The sequence below is a fragment of the Euprymna scolopes genome, chromosome 13 (genome assembly GCF_053919585.1).
Source record: "Euprymna scolopes isolate OS-2025 chromosome 13, ASM5391958v1, whole genome shotgun sequence".
Taxonomy (NCBI): domain Eukaryota; kingdom Metazoa; phylum Mollusca; class Cephalopoda; order Sepiida; family Sepiolidae; genus Euprymna; species Euprymna scolopes.
In genome coordinates this window covers 8862978-8882940 of record NC_136494.1, presented here as the reverse complement: position 1 = coordinate 8882940, position 19963 = coordinate 8862978, and the positions used below count along the sequence as shown (strand labels likewise).

Sequence of the window (19963 nt, the reverse complement as noted above, 5' to 3'; positions counted from 1 at the left end):
AATAAGTGGTGACTCCTATGTAAAAAAAATTACATAAGGATTAATTGAATCAACTCTCAGAATCCACTCAACAAATACAATAAAACTAAGAATGAGCTATTATGTCTCCCTTCTATTTAAAGCTGTTTATCAATGAAAAATGGAGACAATTTAGGCACTGGATAGTTTCCTGCTTTAAAATTAGTTGAAGCAAAACGTTATCTGGTTTCTTGATGGCTTTTTCAAATTTTTCATACCGATGCTTCTACTGTAATAAAACTGGTCTCAAAGTTTTATCATCAATTAATGGAGGACTTAAAAAAATTTCTGAAATTCATTTCATTATAGCGAGTAGAAAGTAGAAATGAGTTTATTTTTTCCAATCTCATAACTTTCGCTTCCCTTATTTTATTCTTTAGTCCTCACATTCCATAAGCGATGTTTCTGACAAAAGGGAAAGAATTGCTGTTTTCAGAGTCAGAATCTTAGCCATCTAACATTTATCGTTAACTAGTTTCTTTTTGTGTTTTTTTTTTTTATCTTGAAGTGGCATTTTTTAGCTCCTTACATTAAGTGGCTTCATGCCTTATCTGGAGCGATTTCCATTAAAACAAATTAAATAAAACAGATTACAGTTCTTTTTGTCTCCACATTTTAGATAGTTTTTCAGATTTTTCAAAATTTTTTTCAAACTGTTGGATATTTTGAAATACATTTCATTATCAAGTAGAATAGAGGACAGTTTTTTTTTGTTTTTTTTTTGTCTTTTTTAATATTTTCTTTTGTTACTAGGTTGTTAATAGACATCCGGAGCAAAGGTTGGGCAACCAAGAATCTTCGTTAAACGACATCATTCAGTCATCGAATGCCAGCCATCATATATCAGCTACAGACTTGAGACTAAACTATCACCAATTTATTTATCTACAAAATAAATAAATCTATTTATCTACAAAATAAATTGGTCATGAGTATCAATTTTCCCAGATTAGTAAACTATAAAGAGTTCTTGTCGCCTTAGTAATCAACAATTACAAATTGTTAAGATACCAGCGGTTGATTCAATCCTAAAACAGGAAGTTCTTGCATTTGATGATATTTACAAGAGGAGAAATTGTTTTTATAAACCGCCCCACGAGGGTAGGACGTGACACACATTTTCATGATCATGATCACCGTTTTCCGGTTTTCGTATTTACTAACAACAACATAATAATTAATTTATATATATATATATATATATATATATATATATATATATATATATATATATATATATATATATATATAAAGCTTTTTGTTTGTATGTGTGAGTTCATTCCCTTTTAAGTGAAAATACAGAATAGTTTAAAAGCTCCTCCTCCCCATGTTAAGAATGGCTTACTAAATAATGACATTATTATTTTAGCATGAGACTTCGAAACAATTATGCATTTTTTTTTTTTTTTTTTTTTTAATTTCACCAAAATATACTTTTTGTGTCTGGGGGTGTTCTTTTGTTCTTTGATAGGTTTTAGATCGGAATGGCTCTGATAAGTATCGAAAATCAATAACAAAAATAAAATCCAATTAGAAAAATAAACTGCCTAATCTTGATAATGATATACTTACACACATTATAGATGTGTGTGTGTGTGTGTGTGTGTGTGTGTTATAGGCCATGTCAGGTCAGGTCATATGCTACTGGTACCATGTAACCCAGTACTACCTGCCTCATGTTCGGGTTACCGGCGACTAAACTGGTACCCCCACCAGACTTGTTTGGTGAGGAGGGTGGCTAGTCTCCCTGAAGCATTAAAAACAAGATCTTCCGAAGGGCGAATGAACCCTTTTTCGGGGTCCAACGGCCAACTAGCACCGTGTGTGTTTGTGTGTGTGTTGGGGTGGAGAGGACTCCTGTAAGCCGTGGTGAAGGCAACCTTTCTAGGAGAAGCAAATCTGATTTAAAAAACCATAAAACGAGAGACCAGTACCCTCATTAAGCTGGTCTGCAATTTAAGCTGTTGCTGGCTATCTTTCTCTTGCTTGTTGCTGGATCTCAACATTTTGAACAGAGAGAGAGCTGTCGTACAAAGCTAAGAGTCTGTAACATCATCTTTGTATAGATACTCCCTCAGGCATTTGTCTATAAAAGTGGTCCTGTGGCGATGGAAAAGTTGTGATGCGTGGAAGCTGTAAATGCTGGAAGCATGTAATAATTGATCTAAACGACCGTCTTCAGTGTCATGCCTGCTTGAGCGTGTGAATTCACCGGTAGGACTAAAGAATAAAAAGTCATTTTTGGGTTCATGGACTTTAAGTGTCTGAGAGAGTGGCACTCGTCTGACAAAACGTTGCAATCATCATTATAGGCCTTAATTTAAAACTTACAATAATGAAATAGTTAACAAAGCCACTCTCCCCATATTAAGAATGGGTTTCTAATAATAACCTTATTATTTAAACACGGTCTTTAAACTATTACCATATATTTAAAGAAACTAGAATGAAAAGTAAAAAAATATCTCAGCTGATGAGATAATGTGTGCATATATCTATACATAAACGTGATCTTGTCTGTATGTAGAACTGTCTCAATCAAACTACTTTGTCAATTTTTGATCTACAGACTTGAAACAATATATACAGGATTCGAACCTGCAGAATAAATTTAATTTGGTTTGTAGGTGGTAAAAATAGCTGCTAATGGGTAAAAATTGAATAAATTCAAATTTGGCAGGCATAAGTCAACTTAACATATCTTCTATGCAGCACAAATTTATATTTATAGGATTAATTTCTTTAAGTTTTGATATGGATTTCCCTGAAAGGTTAGATAGTCATGTTTTTGTTTTCATTCTAGCTGATGGCACCCAACTTTTAAAATCACTACTATATATTGGGTACAATATAATAATCAATAGATAATTGGCTTTTTAATAAATATGAAATCTGCATAAATTCAAAAATTCTTTTTTTAAGTGTATTTTGCAATCGGGCAATACCGGGTTATACGGCACAGATCACCAAAGTTAAGCAACGTTGAGCCAAGTCAGTACCAGATAGTTGACCATTTGGGAAGGCTAGGTGCTATATGTACTGTGCCGAGTCGTAGAAGTTTCCAGGTTGGTATCCAGGGGTGCATTAATTTACTGGAAGAGATGCACCTCCAGTCTTCGTTAAGGCATGTATCTGGGAGAAGGAAACTGATGTAAAAACCTGTGGTTTACTGTATACTCTGTCCCATGGCAGTCATCTGCACCAACAAAGGTTAGCAGTAATACCAAGAAGTGTGGTTGGTTCTACACAAAAACTTCACCACTATAAACAGATCATCTGTGTGGATTTCCGAGAAACTTGGTTGTGGCGGAAGCTTACACATCAAAATCGACGGGAGACCATCATATATATATATATATATATATATATATACATACATACACACAATTTTGCTGCTTACACACCGTGCTATAGATTTTAAATAAGATTTTCAAATTAAATACAATTATAATATATTTAATTTATGAAACTTTTCCGTGAAAATACAGAAGAGTTTAAAAGCCCCTCCTTCCCATGTTAAGAATGGCTTACTAAATAATAACATTATTATTTCAGCACAGCTCAAGTACAAAAATAAAGTGTTCATGTCAAAAACGATAGGATCAAATAAGAACATTACAACATTGGATGTGATTTTGTATAAAAATAATGTAAGAGACGGGATTTTTTTTTTTTTTAAATAAGGCTAGAGTAAGTAGAAAAATGGAAAATTCCAGTAAAAAAAAAAAAAAAAAAAAAAAAAAAAATGAAAAAAGCTGGGGATGAGGTTTACATGCAAGGATATGACATTATGAAGATTAAGTTATTGAGGCTCAAGAAGTTTGTATCTTGGTGATATCATTTCAGAATGAGATGGTGTAGTGGGATTGCAAGAATTAGCAGCTGAGGGAGTAAGTTCAGGAAACCTCTGCCATTACTAACTAGCAGAGTGTTACCACTGTCGACCAATGGAAAACTATCAGACATATGCATGTAGTTTTTCTTTTTAACATTCTTATTCACGCATAATGTCACTTAGATGTGAAGAGTTACTATTTGGGCCATATCGACAAGGATTAATGTAGGAAATTGAGCAGCAAGATGCCTGTTCACATTACATTTAAATTTTTGCATGTTAGTACAGTCAAGGAAGCAGGAGACCTGGACAGAATTTACAAGATCTAGCAGTTCAAGGGGGGAAAAAAATATTAAAGGAATACTCTAGAGTGAAGGGGTGGGATTTTGCCGCTTGTCAGGTTAGGGTTATTTACACAGTGAAGCCACAAGTGCTACGAGTTTGTCAGAGCACATTCCATTAAAATATTTCTAAAACAGACACAGGGTGATGATGCATGTAAGTGAAACCTGGCCAGTAAGGGTTGAGGACATGCGTTGCATGGAGCGAAATGATATGTGATATGAATCATAAAGACAGTCTTAAATCTGATGACCTCAGAGAAAGATTAAATTTGAACAGTATATAAGGATATGTGTGCAACTCTTGCCACAAAAATTTCACGTGCGGGCACCCTTACAGCCGGTATCCATAGTTTGTCAAGACTGAAGAAAGCCAATGAGAAACAAGCACCTGTTTATTTGCTATTATAAACACAAAAAAAAATTTTTAAAAATAAAATGTTTTGTAGTACTATTACTAGTATTGGTCGTAGTAAACTATTTAGTTTTGTGAATGAATTCGCTTTATTTTCAATTATTTCATTGATGTGTTTTAACAATGAGAGATGAATGAATTGTTGTATTTTATCAATCAGTGTGAATTCCATCTACAAAACATTAACAATTCTTAATGGAAGGGGAAATACATGTAACAATATTTGACAACATCAATTATCTTTGTATTATGTTGATTAATCCGACGATTAGTCTCATCTTGGGTGTCATTAGCACAACGTTTCGGTTGCTGCAACCTGCGACCTTCTTCTGGTGTTGAGAAAATGCTTCTTTTCCTACTAAGGAAAAAGAGGGTTGGCTCTGCATAACAAGAAACAGATACATGCGTATTTTGTTTTTGGTTTTAAACAAAAAGTATGCATGGGTATCGATCCTCTGTTTCGTAAAACACTTTTTTTTTCACTAATATTAACAATTAGTATAGATATCCCGAAAAATTGAGCCATAGGAAAAACTTTAACAAATATCTAAGAGACCCCCCCCCCCGATGATTTAACCTTCTTTATGATCTACGGACCCACCCTTCAAACAAACGGTTCGAATTCTTGTAATGCAGAGCCTAACCCTCTTTTTCCTTAGTAGAAAAAGAAGCAAAGTCCCACCCCTTCACAGTAGAAATCTCAAAATGTAAGAAAGCCTTCTACTCTAATAGTTTCTTCCGCAGAACTGTTAGACTTTAGAATTTCCTTCTGGGTTCCTGCTTCCAACTGTACTGACATGCATAAGTTCAAGTGTAATTTAAACAAATATCTTGCTGCTCAACTCCCTAGTATCCCTGCAAGTTGTGTCCCTGATAGTAACCCCCTACATCAAAGTGGCACTGTGCCTTGTTTGGAGTGAGAATGAAAAAAAAAACAGTTTGAACCATCATCGTGACCTTATTACAGCGGATTCATTTTTGTCTATTACTGATTGCAATGCCTACTCATCGCCATCATATCGTATGAATCCGAAAAACCTATTGCTGGTATGGGTTTCTCCAATATTTTTCTAGTCAGAATTCTATCTAGAAAGACATCGGGCACTTCCCTTCTGGACCATGAGAAGGTTGCCAATATCCTAAGTGAAAGTGATTTCTGCAGAACAAACTGGATATGAACTTGGAACACCCAGATTGTCAATCCGTGTCATTAACCACTTTATCACCGTTACCTGCCCCATGACTAATAATACGCTACCTGAAAGCTTTTTATTCAAACTCTTCAGCTCAACATTCGCAGGCAACATGATTTGGAACAATACATTGAGGACATTGCTAACGATGCTCTGAAGAAAACTGGTCCTCTCTAGCATGCTACAAAATAACTGAAAACATCATATATCTCTACAAAGCCACAATTCACCCATGGAGTATTGTTGCCACATCTGGGATGGTGCATCTGACACTAGTCTCTTGCTCTTAGACAGAGTTTTAAAAGAAAAAACAATCTCCAACCTAATAGGTCCTGTACTAGCAACCAAACTCCAACCCCTGTCGCATTGCGGAAATGTTGCATCCCTGTGCTTGTTTTACAAGTATTTCAATGGAGTGTTGGGGAATTTAGGCAAAGAACACCGTTTTATATAGACACCGGGGAGTGATTTCCCTTAATATACAGACACGAGGAGAACAAGTTTGAGCATCAAGAAGGGAAGACACGTTAACACCCCGTAGGCATAATATCATGCCCACGGGAGAGAGGACAGAAATGTTTTGGCCTTGACAAGAAATGTAAGATTTTACCCGGGTGAGAACATTGTCCCACTATGAGACAAAGTAGGATTTTAACCACTTGTAAGTGAGAACCAAATTATTGTTCTTCTGTATTGTGGTGTTATATGACTTTCATGTTTGTCAATTTGTAATAAAATTTGTATTTATGTACTTGCGAACTATCTGCGTTTGTTAAGTATTCATGTTTGTTAGTATTTCTAGTTTCAGTGATTTAACCGACTATGAAACTCCTAACGTTTACAACAGGAGTATGATCTGACAAACTCACAACACTTGTATCCCCTCGACAAACCGGATAATCAACAAAATCCCCCCCCCCTATATTGTGGATGTATATAACGTGTGTATATGTATATATATATATATATATATATATATATATATATATATATGTGTTCATATCCAACTAGTCTATATAATACATGTGCGTATAAAACCAATGCTTGTGTCATCTAGTGGTTATAAATGTTCATTGTGGATGTGCGCGTTTACTAGTGATGGGACGATACCAATATTTTTCCTGATTCCGATACAATTACCGATTCTGATTCTTTATAAATTTAATATTTAACTAAATAGTTGTATTTTTTCTGATTACCGTAAAAACACACACACGTTAAATGTTTAGCTATTTATCTAAACGTACAAAAAAAATATACTTGTGGGGGAAGATCTATGGATTTTAGCTTCACTAATGGTTTAAAATCAATACATATTATTTTATCGTTATTACCAGCAATGGAAGATTTAGCTTTAAACAAAATCAAATAAAAAAAAGACAATAAAAAAAATCGTTTTGGCATCGGAAAATTGGAACAAGTTTTTCCAATTCCGATACCCTCAAATATTCCGATTTTTCTGATTCGATTTCGATTAATCGTCCCACCGCTAGTGTTTACACATATTCAAACAGATATGTTTGCGTAACATGGACAAAGTAACAGTCATTAATTCGGGACAGGTTCAACAAACATGACACATAAGCACAGAATGGCCGTTTGATAACGGACTACTAACCTTACGTTGTGGCTCCCTTCGTTTCTCGGACACTGCAAGAAAACATTTTGCTGAAAAGCAGTAACAACAGGACTTTTCTTTTGGTTTTCCTAATTTAATCTCATTCTCAACAGTTAGGTGTTTTTCTCAGGGATTTGCAACGCTTTCTTAGTTAACTCAGACAAATGCTTCCACGTCTGACAAAGTCAACCTGCTCTCGTCGACGATTCCAATCTCGGACTAATCAAATCATCGTATCTTTTACCAAAAGTCTACCTAAAGTTCATGTCACTTTAAAATGGTTTAAGAGTCGTCAGACTCTTAAACCATTTTAAAGTTTTAAAGGGTTTGTATTACTGTACACATAGATTCGAAAAAGTTGTCAAAAAACAAATATATAACAAATAAATGTTATCAAAGGCAAGATAAGTTACTTTTCTGCCAAACTGGATATATTTTTTGTGTTTTTATTCAATGTAACATATTTATTCAGCTCGAAAAACATACAGTGTTTACCGATGTATTCGAAAATTCAAGATGGCATCTCACACCCTCTTTAACACCGTAAGTTTAGGAAAAGCTGTTATAAATAAAAACTATACAAAATACTATTAAAAACCCGCCAAATATATGTCAACCTATGTCACGGTAACATATATTGAGCGAGTTTTTAACAGTATTTTATTCGGTTTTTTATTTATAACACCTTTTCCCAAACCTACCATGTTAAAGAAAGAATCAGACGCCATCTTGAATGTTCCAATCTATTTTAAATTATTGTTTATGTTCTACATTGCTTAATTTACTAAGCGTCTTGACATAAACAATTTTCTCTGTAAATATTTATTTTGCTAGGATAACATTCTATTTTTTACAAAGATTACAAAGATCATAAAAATCGTCAACTAGCAATCCCTTCGGCGTTGCCCTGCTATATCTAAAGCACTGTAGAGATCCAAAGATGCTGGAAAGCCTTCTACTCTAATAGTTTTTTCCTCAAACTGCTACGATTTGGAATTTCTTCCTTGTTGCCTACTTCCCTGACTGTACTGACATGCAGAAGTTCAAGTGAAATGTGAAAAGATATCCTACTGCTCAACTCTCTACATAGTCTCCATGCATAGCTGTGTATATGTGTGTGTGTGTGAGAGAGAGAGAGAGAGAGAGAGAGAGAGAGAGAGAGAGAGAGAGAGAGAGAGAGAGAAACGGCATTAACCCTATTCAGGTTTAATTGGCTTCCTCCAAAGGAGGAAGTTCTGTGGGAGTATGAAATTCACAAGCGGTCCTCAGACGCATGTATATCCTCGTTAGGGGAGACGACGACGTTAGGTTTTTGCAACTCTTTCAGGGAAGTGTCAACGTCCTTCTACATACAGCACCTGGAATTACCAAATTGGTCACCCATTTTAGTAATGACATGGCTCAACGTTGCTTAACTTCGGTGATCTGACGGGAACCAGTGTGTCAACATGATTATGCTGTATGCTGCAAATTTGGAACCAAATAGTAATCCCTTACATTCAAGTGGCACTGTGCCTTGCTTGGGAGTGAATTACAGTACAAGCAAAAAAAAAAAGAAAAGAAAAGAAAACTACAAGACTTATAGAAATGCATGGGACCTCTACAGCTGTTCACACTATGAATGGTTAGTTCAGCCTTTTTAATTTCCTTTAGAGATGTGCTAGATCGTTTATCCAGCAAGCTGGGCTACATATTTTCATGTTAGCAGAATCAATTATACTCTGGTTGTTTTTAAATATACCCAAGGTCCTGTGATAAATGTTTATTTAAAACTAAACTTCAATTCTAAATCTCCTTCCTACAATCTCTTTCCAATAGAAGAGTCATTGAGAGTCCGTCTCCACCCTACCGTTATTTTCATGACAAGTGCTCATCTGAGCATCGATTTTATATGCACGCGACTACCAAGGCTAGAGACCACACCACAACTCCATAAGAAACATCTATGGCATCTGATTCAACATGACCCTGACCATGTTATTGTAAAACCAACAAAAACTGTAATATCCATTCTCTTGGGGGTCATCAGAGTCCAAATAAGCCATATTCACTATTATCGGGGAGATCATTGACGAATATCAGGAATAATAGTGGTCCAAGGATCAACCTGAGAAACTCCTGCATTAATGTTATGCTGCTTGGATGAATGTCCATTAATGATAACCTGGATGGTCCTATTATCTAAGGATCTAATTATATTTAGTATTCATCCAGTTATACCATATGATTTGATTTTCATTAGCAGCCCTTCATGCTAGACTTGTCAAATGCCTTGGATATATCAAGGGCTACAGCCCTGGCTTCACCCACCTTATCCAATGCATGGTAAAATAGCACTTTTTTTTTTTTTTTTACATAGGCATCACCACATTATCAAGGCCAAGAGGCCACTCAAGGATAAGGGTTAAAGAGTGTACAGTAGAAATTGGACATTATAGTAATCATTAGTAATGAAAATTTGGTAAAGTTGATAACTTATATGGAACGGCTCATCAAGAACTTATTTACGTTAGACTTGAACACAACCATATTGTAGTCAGCCGGAAAGCAGGAAAACGAAAGACAATTCCACAGGCGTGCAGTTCTAAGAAAAAAGCTTTGTTCATGGAATCTACGTTTAGGTTTAGGCACAGATAAAGAGTGGGGGGAATTATTGATAGTGTTTACAGCTAGACGAGTGTTTCTTGTGAAAGTTTGGCGAGGGGGGACCATAGATTGAAGCTCATTCGAACACTTTCCATGAAAATAACGATACATCAGAGACAAACTCGCAACATCTCTTCTGTGAGATAAAGGTTGCAAGGAGGAGAAAAGGACATCTCCTACGAGGCTACGAAGTCTATTTTGAACTCTATCAAGGCAGGACAAGTCCTTTCTAGCAGCTGCTTGGATGAATGTCCATCAATGATAACCTGGATGGTCCTATTATCTAAGGATCTAATTATATTTAGTATTCATCCAGTTATACCATATGATTTGATTTTCATTAGCAGCCCTTCATGCTAGATTGTCAAATGCCTTGGATATATCAAGGGCTACAGCCCTGGCTTCACCCACCTTATCCAATGCATGGTAAAATAGCACTGAAACTAGATTAAGCAATTAGTCAGCTTTATTTTTCTTGTATTATATTGAACTCACGGCACAGTTAGAGAAAAGGGGTGTAAATAAAAAAAAAATAAAAATAAAAAAAAAGTGGGTGCAAGTGCACTTCTCGACGCAAGTATTTTGGCTTCTCATTCTTGGAAGACTTATACTAGCAGAAAGGGAAGACAATCCAAAATTAATGTATAATGTTCTAAACTGAATGTTATATTTTATTTGTGCGTTATAAAAAAAAAAAATTATTTGGAAATATCGAATGCTACATTTGTAAATTTTAAATATTTATTTTTATACGTTTTTAAAATGATGAATAATTTCAACTCAATTTAATAAATGTTTTTTAATTTAATGTTTTCTGTCGCGATATTTTGTTACTTTGCTTGTTTCGAATTACTATTAGTGTTACCAGATCAGATTGTCTGAAGATATTGGCTTCCTGAGACGAAATGCACCTAACATTTATGGTTTTTGTTTTTCTATTCCCTTTTGCAAAACTTAATCATGTTCTGCAAAACCAAAAACAACACACCTTTTCCTTCTTCCCATTTCTCCTATCTCCCCCACTTCCTGACTGGTTTCTTAACTTAAAAATGTACCAAACATTAATACTGTAACCCTTTTCACTCTCCCATTGCAAAACTCATTCATGTTCTGCAGGGCAGGGAACAAAAACGATAAAATCTACTATAAAACAACCAAATCAAACACTACAAACTAGCGATTGAAGATACAAAGAGAACGAAACCAAATTCAAATTACCAGAAAAGTTTTGTTAGAAAACAAGCATTTATTTCGGAGTATCTTTTCCGCTAGTATAACTCTTACGGCAATTTTGAATCTTAACTCATTTTTCTAAGGGAGGTAATTATTTTACTAAAGTAGTTGTAAAAAAAAAAAAACATTTTTTTCGTACAATTATTTTAATGTTTGGTTTAAAAAAATTTACAATATCATCGCATTTTACAATTTTTTTTTATTAATGTTATAAATAAACAGAATCAGGTTGAAACGCCAGTTCTCGTTGGATTACCACAGTTAAGCAACGTTGAATCTGGTCAGCAGCACTAAATGGGTGATCATTTGGAACTTTCAAGTGCTGTATGAGTTCTCCGCTTATCTCGGCATTGTTTCCAGTTATCCTAGACTTTTCCTTGCCACTGGACTCAAACAGTGCCGATTCAGGAGAGGTGTGGTTGGAGATTGCGCAACCCTTGCCTTACAATTACAGGCGCAGGTGCCTCTTTGTCTTTTGAGAATTAACAAAGGCATCTGGCATCGTCGCATCGAATGTTATAAAACTGTAACATCAAATAAAACCTCTTCATTTACTACCCTTATGGACATCCATACTTTCCTAATCTGTTTATTTAGTTCACGATCCACACTTTGTACCGGTTAGTTTTGGCTGTGTGAACCTTGACCTGCAAAATATACAAGTAATGATAATGAAATTGATTTAAGTTAAAAATTAATCCCTGACCTTGTTATAAAAAACGTTTAGAAGACTTAAGACTCCACTTTTTGCTTATATAACTCTTCCGAAAATGAAAACAGAAATACTTTGGACGAGTTAAAGTGCGTTTGCTTGTGCTGCTGCTTTTAAAAATAAATTTCGTTATTTGGGGTCTATAAAAATTTTTTTTTCAAGAAAAATCTTTATGATGTACGCACTGTAACCTCACGAAGGCGCCATATTCCAAAAATTACGTAAATCGATCAAGTAGTTTTTTGGGTTTTTTTTTAAGAAAATCAAATCAACTTTAATCGTATTAGCAGATGAAAAATTGCCGCCATCTTGTTTAATTCGAAACGGAAAATTACCTCCCTTTTGAATTTTCTCGTGTCTTACGATTGTTTTCATCAAATTCTGTGGGTTTTTTTAATTTTCTACCTTATCGATTTCCGTAATTTTGGGATATAATCATCATAATTCGAGGAATGCGTGGTTTTCATGTGGAATTTTACGATTGCAGAAATTTCGTCCCAATAGTGTAGAAGCGCAAATTTTATAAAAATTATGTAGATTAAGTCATGAAAATATAGCAATTAACCTACATAGAACGTTTGCCGTTCCCTCCTCAGCATAATCGAATCGATTGATTTGTGATTAATCGGATTTTCTTTTTTTCTTTTTTTTTTTTTTTTTTTTTTTTTGATATTCACAGTTCATGGTCGATTTTAAAACGACAGATATAGTACTTGACATTTATCTTTACTTAATATACATATCAAACGGGGGGGGGGTATAGGTACTTGTACAGTTTAGTAGTCAAGACATTAAACAAATAAAAATATCAAAAAAAAAAAAAAAGTTATATTGTACGTATCCGTTATGGAACAAAGTTCTCCGAAAAAAAATTTCACTTAATTTCATCAAGTAGTTTTTTTTTTTTTTTTTTTTTTTTTTTTTACAGCGAAAAAACAATTTGTTATGATACCGAGCAAAAGCTTCGATTTTTAGGAAGAAAAGCTAGTATTAAAGATGGGGATGGAGTATCGGCGCTTTACATGGAGTTATCTCCCCGTGGCGAGTTTTACAAATTTCATAATGGCTGACTTCAACGCACTTTCATAAAAATGTTTTTCCGCTGTAACTATACTCTATCAAATTAAAATGAAATTTCTTTTCAGAGATCTTCAGTCCAAAACGGATACGTACAATATAACCTTCTTTCAATATTTTCATTTTTGAATGTCTTGATTAAACTGCAATTACACAATAAGTTTTAACTTGAAAAATATTTTTATACGGTAAAACAGGTGAGTTCCGCTGCTTGTGTCATTTTCCATCTCAGATTGTGGCGTTTCGCTTTTTATATCAACTGGAATAAGACGGTATTTTATGTAATTCTTCAACTAATGGTTACTTGGGTTTGTATTACTGTACACACAGATTCGAAAAAGTTGTTAAAAAACAAATATATAACAAATAAATGTTATCAAAGGCAAGATAAGTTACTTTTCTGCCAAACTGGATATATTTTTTGTGTTTTTATTCAATGTAACATTTATTCAGCTCGAAAAACATACAGTGTTTACCGATGTATTCGAAAATTCAAGATGGCGTCTCACACCCTCTTCAACACCGTAAGTTTGGAAAAAGGCGTTATAAATAAAAAAACTATACAAAATACTATTAAAAACCCGCCGAATATATGTCAACCTATGTCACGGTAACATATATTGAGCGAGTTTTTAACAGTATTTTATCCGGTTTTTTATTTATAACATCTTTTCCCACACTTACGGTGTTAAAGAGTGAATAAGCCGCCATCTTGAATGTTCCAATACATCGGTAAACACTGTATGGTTTTCGAGCTGAATAAACATGTTACATTGAATAAAAACACGAAAAATATATCCAGTTTGGTAGAAAAGTAACTTATCTTGCCTTTGATAACATTTATTTGTTATATATTTGTTTTTTGACAACTTTTTCGAATCTATGTGTACAGTAATACAAATCCACCCCCGATTCCCCATTTAAGTATATGTAACAACGTGTTTTCTCACGTCGTAATTTAGTGATTTTTGCCGATTTTTAATAAAAATTCAAGTTTGCAACTTTCGAGATTTTGTGCTTGTTTCGAAGAAGACCCCAAATTGATTTTTTGGTACTTGTTACAGTTTAGTCAAAACATAAAAAAATGAAAATATCGAAAAAAGTTTAAATTATATGTATTCGTTATGGAACGAAGTTCTCTGAAAAAAAAAAAAAAAATTTTTCACTTAATTTCATCAAGTAGTTTTTTGTTGTTGTTGTTGTTTTTTTTTTTTTTTTCTTTACAACAGAAAAACACGTTTTTATGAGAGCGCGTTGAAGGCGGCCATCTTGGTTTTTAAAAAAATTGTTTGAATTTTAGAAATGCCAAAGGGAGATAACTCCAGTTAAAGCGCTGACACCCTTTCCCATCTTTAATACTAGCTTTTCTTCCTAAAAATCGAACATTTTGCTCGGTATCAGAACAAATTGTTTTTCCGTTGTAAAAAAAAACAAAAAAAACTACTTGATGAAATTAAGTGATTTTTTTTTTTCGGATAACTTCGTTCCATAACGGATATATACAATTTAAACTTTTTTTTTTTCGATATTTTCATTTTTTTATGCCTTGACTAAACTGTACAAGTACCGTCACATCAGTATTTTACACCGTCAAACCACAACTATTACGAATTATTAGTTTCAAAATAAAAAAAAAATGTAATTAATATAAAATATATATAATAAATATAAAATATATATAATAAATATAAAATATATATAATAAATATAAAATATATAATAAATATAAAATATATAATAAATATAAAATATATATAATAAATATAAAATATATATAATAAATATAAAATATATATAATAAATATAAAATATATATAATAAATATAAAATATATATAATAAATATAAAATATATAATAAATATAAAATATATAATAAATATAAAATATATAATAAATATAAAATATATAATAAATATAAAATATATATAATTAATATAAAATATATATAATTAATATAAAATATATATAATTAATATAAAATATATATAATTAATATAAAATATATATAATTAATATAAAATATATAATTAATATAAAATATATAATTAATATAAAATATATAATTAATATAAAATATATAAAATTAATATAAAATATATAAAATTAATATAGAATATATATAATTAATATAAAAAAAATATGAAAATTTGTTCCATTCCCATCTAATGGAAGAGTTGTGGAGACGGCATGAGAAAGGGTACGCATTTCCACGAATTATTAGAAGCATGAGATACTTTTGTCTTATGCTTTTAATAATTCGTGAAAATGTTGACAAAATAACACTTCGGTTAAGATATGGACAGGAAGTGGAACATAATAACGAGAAAATGGGCCATGGGCCATTGGGCCCCCTTCTTAAAAATCATAAAAAAATTTTCTGCTAATATGACACTTAGGTCTGCCATCGGAAAAGAACTTAGAAAATAACGCAGTTTTAGTGGGTGGGCACTCTCGCACAGGTCCGCCTAAAAATCCGATGACCCCCCCCCTCCAAGTACCAATTTTTAAATTTTGACCCTTTAGCAGCCCTTTTTTCCAGATGAGAACCGAAAAAAGTTTCCAGATGTCTGAATACCCTATATACCAAATTTCAAGTTTACAGATCACAAATTCGTTGGGTATATAGGTTGAGAAGTGTTCTCATACAGATACACACACGTTCTCACTTTTATAGATATATAGATTTTAAAATAAAACCACTTGATTAATTTATGTGATTTTGGGAATATGACATGTTTGTTCCGTGACGAGTACATACATCATAAATATTTGTTCCGTATTCTTGTTATTTTTTTTTTTTTTTAATTCGGTTGACTTCTGGACCTTTTCCTGACTTTCTCATGCGCCCCTATTTTGTCAAAGAATCAAATGTTATTCTCTCTATAATTAATGCACTTATGTTACCGTACTAGAAAACCATTCTTAACATGGGGAGGGGGATGGCGTTTTGTAATTATTCTGTACTTTCACATAATTTAATTAAAAAAAGATTTCCTAAAACTTTGATTTAATTGAAAATATTATGTTTAATATATAATATATATATATATATATATATATATATATATTATTGCACGGTAACATGCGTGTGCGTGCATCCATCTCCATCAGCATTAGGATCACGTGGCCTGTGTGTGTTTCTCGCTCATACTTAACTTTGAAAAGTGCACATTGAATTATCTATAATCGATCGGATATTTACTGAAATCAAGAATTAAATAAAACTAAACAGAATTTTTAAATTTCTATTTCAATAATGTAAACAGTTTTGGTACTTGTGCAGTTTACAGGCCGTGTATTTTTGTTTTTTTAGATAGTCTTTTCAACTTAAATTCAGTTTTTATAGTATCTTTTGTTTATCAAATTGTTGGAGGAAAGTACAGAAGAGTTATCAAAGCTCATCCCTCATGTTAAGAATAGATTTCTAAATAATAACCTTATTAATTCTGCACGGTCCGTATTCTGCATAAGTACCAGATTTTTAAACTGTTTTTCGCCATGACATTTTAGTTAGTTTTTTTGTTTTTTTTTATCAATCCTTATTTTGGCTCGTGAAAGAGGGTGACATTAATCTTCTCATGTGTCTCTGTCGTATCAAAGAACCAAATGTTTATAATTATTAATTGACATTATTATTACTAACAGGAAAGACGGTAAATCAGAAGAACAGACGACTCATAGTCCGCACTAAACAGTGTCAGATAAAGCTATTCTGTATTTTTAAAGAAAAATAAAGAAATCGATAAATATTTCATAAAGTAATATTAAAAAAAAAAAAAAAGTCAAAACGGTACAACATTACTGCGGACTTAGAGTCGCCGATTCAACAAGATTATTATTATTACTAGTATATATATTAAGGAAACAAAAAAAGGCGAACAATTATGTCGCTAACGGGCTTCCTTACCTTTTTTGCATCGCTTTGTTGGTTAACTCCATATTTATTCCAAAGGGTTTTACTTCTAAGATTTATTATTATTATTATTATTAAAACTAATAATAGCTAGTAGTTAAGTAGTAGTTAATTAAAATAATACCACTTACTACAGCTACATGCTAACTTGATCATGTAATCATTATTATAACGCTTGGCTTTATCAATGGTTGTTGCATTTTTTAACAGGTGCGACCCGGACCTCACGAAAAAAAAAAGCGCAACTGATTTTAAGCGCGTAGACAGAAGAGACAGAGAGGGGGGGGGATAAAAAAAAACTAATAAAAAGGATGCAAAAATAAAATAAAAAATAAACAAATAATTGCCCAAACTGCTGTTCCTAATCCTATGAGAAAAAAAAAGGAAAGGAAATACGAAAGAAAAAGAAAGTGTGATGTAAGTATTGAAATAAATGAAGAGAAAAGAGAAAGGGAAGAGGAAAATAGTTTGACTTGTACTACTACTACAACTACTACTACTACGAAACTTATCTAGAAATAATAGTCAGTATTGGAGACAGTTCCTCTCATCCTGTGATGCTGTGGAAGAGGAAGATTAGGATGCTGCTACTGCTGCTGTTAAAGATGATGAGAACCCCTCCAGACTCCCCCCCTCTCTCTCTCTCCCCCCTGTCTCTCTCTTTCTCTTTCTCTTTCTCTCTCTCTCTCTCTCTCTCTCTCTCTCTCTCTCTCTCTCTATCAAACACACATACATACGTTTCCCTAATCGTTTGGATACGTTTGGAGCAGAACTAGTTGCTTCAAAAAAAAAAAAAAAAAAAAAAACTAACATTTGAAGGGAAGGGTAAAACGAAGAAAAAACAAAAACAAAAATGAATAAAAACAAAAAATAAAATGAAAAAAAGCAAAAAAATTGAATAAAAATAAAAAAATAAAAAATAAAAAAAATAAGCCAATAAAAGGGAAACGGAACCGAAGGAGGATGTTCTTAACTCAATCAATATCAATCAAGGAATCGAATATTATTCAATTCATTAATTGATTTAAGAACTTGCCCGCTAAGAAAAAAACACAGAACTCCTTTGAAAGAACACACTACAAAATAATTAAATATCTGACACAGGGGAAAAAAAAAAAAGACATTGGTGTTTTTTTTACTATGAGAAATCTTTCTAGACTGACAAATTTTAAATTTTAAAAATTTTTGCCCAAATTCATAGTGCCCCGTTTTAGAAAGCTGGACTTCCCTCACAATAAAAATCGACATTTTTTCAAACTTTGTCCTCGTGGGGAGCAAAGTAAATGGGGATATACAAAATAATGAGTATTATTGTGCAGGGAAAGAGGGAGCGGATACCGCACTATTTTATTGGGAGGGGGGAAGGGGAACTGATACCTAATTTTGTATTTGCTTTGGGGTAAACTAGTACCTCATTTTTTATTTGTTTTGGGAGGGAAGGAAGGAGGGACTAGTACCTCATTTTGTAGTTGTTTTCGTATGCGTAAACTTGTACCTCATTTTGCATTTGTTTGGGGAGGGGGGAAGGGGACTAGTATGGTGTTTTTCGAGAAAGATTGACGAGGGGAACCAACTGTGGAAGTAACGATAAAACAAAGACAAGCTTGCAAAGTCCCTTCTGTGGGAAAGAGGTTGCAGGGAAGAGAAAAGGGCATCCCCCACTAAGTTACGACGTCTATTCTGTACTCTGTCAAGGCAGGACAAGCTGCTTCTAACAGCTCCTGCCCAGATGTGGCAACTGTAGAGGACTAGGATATATAAATCCTAATCCCGTTACAAAAGAAAATAATGAAACGAATGGAATGAAGGAAACAAAAACTCAATTGATGGATAAGATAAACGTGTCGTTTATTTACTGTTGAAAGAATGAATGTTTTAGATATAACACGTGTTCATGTCCGCGCGGGTGTAACCATCATTTGTTGCGGGATTGGTGGTGTAGAAAGAAAAAGGAAATGTGTGTTCATCTCACGTTCAGGTCACTATCGTTTGTTCGCGCGTGGGAACAGAAGTGAGTAATGTAATGGAACGAGAAATGACAGTCCATCGTGTAGACAAAGAAAAGGATAGAGGGTTGCATCAGTTAAACTGTGCGCCATGTTAGCCGTCAGCTACGCGGTGGTGTTCTCTGGGACCAGTTGTATATATATAGAGAGAGAAAGAGTGTAAAGTTTACGTACGGTCTATTAGCTCTTTGTCCCACATAGTAGCAAGTGGCGTGAGGTACGTGGTCGGTCCGTAAACCGACCAGCTCGAAAGCTGGTCCTAAAAAAGGGTTGGAAACAGCTTGTCTCTTCCTTTTAAGGTGTTTCCGGTGTGTCTTTTGCGCATGTGTGGATTTCCTTTGAAAGGAGAAGTGACATCGTCCATGCGTGCATGTATGTGAGTACATGTATGTATGTTAGCGTGTGTGTATATACATGTGAATGTGAGTGTATGTACGCAAACGTGAATATATGTACGTGTGTGGACGTGGGTGCGTATGTTTGTGTGCGCGTATGTATATGACAAGTAATATAGCTTGAAATGTGAACGCGTGTTTTTGTGTGAGACTAGAAAAGACTCGCGTACAACAATACTCCATCCCTGGATGTACTTGGCTTTTATATAGATAGAGAATTGCATCAGCAGTGAGATATCTACTGAAGCAGTAGAAGGAATGTGCTCTGATGAACTCTTAGCACTGGTGCCCCCTTGATGTATTTGGGTTGGGAAGGAAGGAGGCGGGATTAGAACCTTATTTTTATTCGTTTTGAGAAAAGGTCGAACTGGTACCTTATTTTGTATTTGGTTTGGGAGGGAAACGAGGAAATAGTACCGTTTTTGTTTTTTGTTGGTGTGGGGGGGGAATGAGTATCTCATTTTGTAGTTTTGGGTGGGAGAAGGGAACTTGTACATTATTTTGCATTTGTTGTAAGAGGAGGAGAAGTAGCACCTTATTTTATTTTTTTGTTTTTTTTC

General features: G+C 33.6%; 1 protein-coding gene across 1 annotated transcript in view; it reads right to left on the bottom strand.

The window, feature by feature from the left end:
- The window catches only part of LOC145291933 (growth hormone-regulated TBC protein 1-A-like), a 56470-nt gene extending 39225 nt beyond the window's left edge, over nt 1–17245 (bottom strand). Inside the window, exon 1 of the mRNA XM_080137851.1 lies at nt 16997–17245. Within this exon, the coding sequence (XP_079993977.1) occupies nt 16997–17028 (32 nt within the window). The 5' untranslated portion in view covers nt 17029–17245. The remainder of the gene's footprint in view (nt 1–16996) is intronic.
- Nucleotides 17246–19963: the final 2718 nt, after the last annotated feature.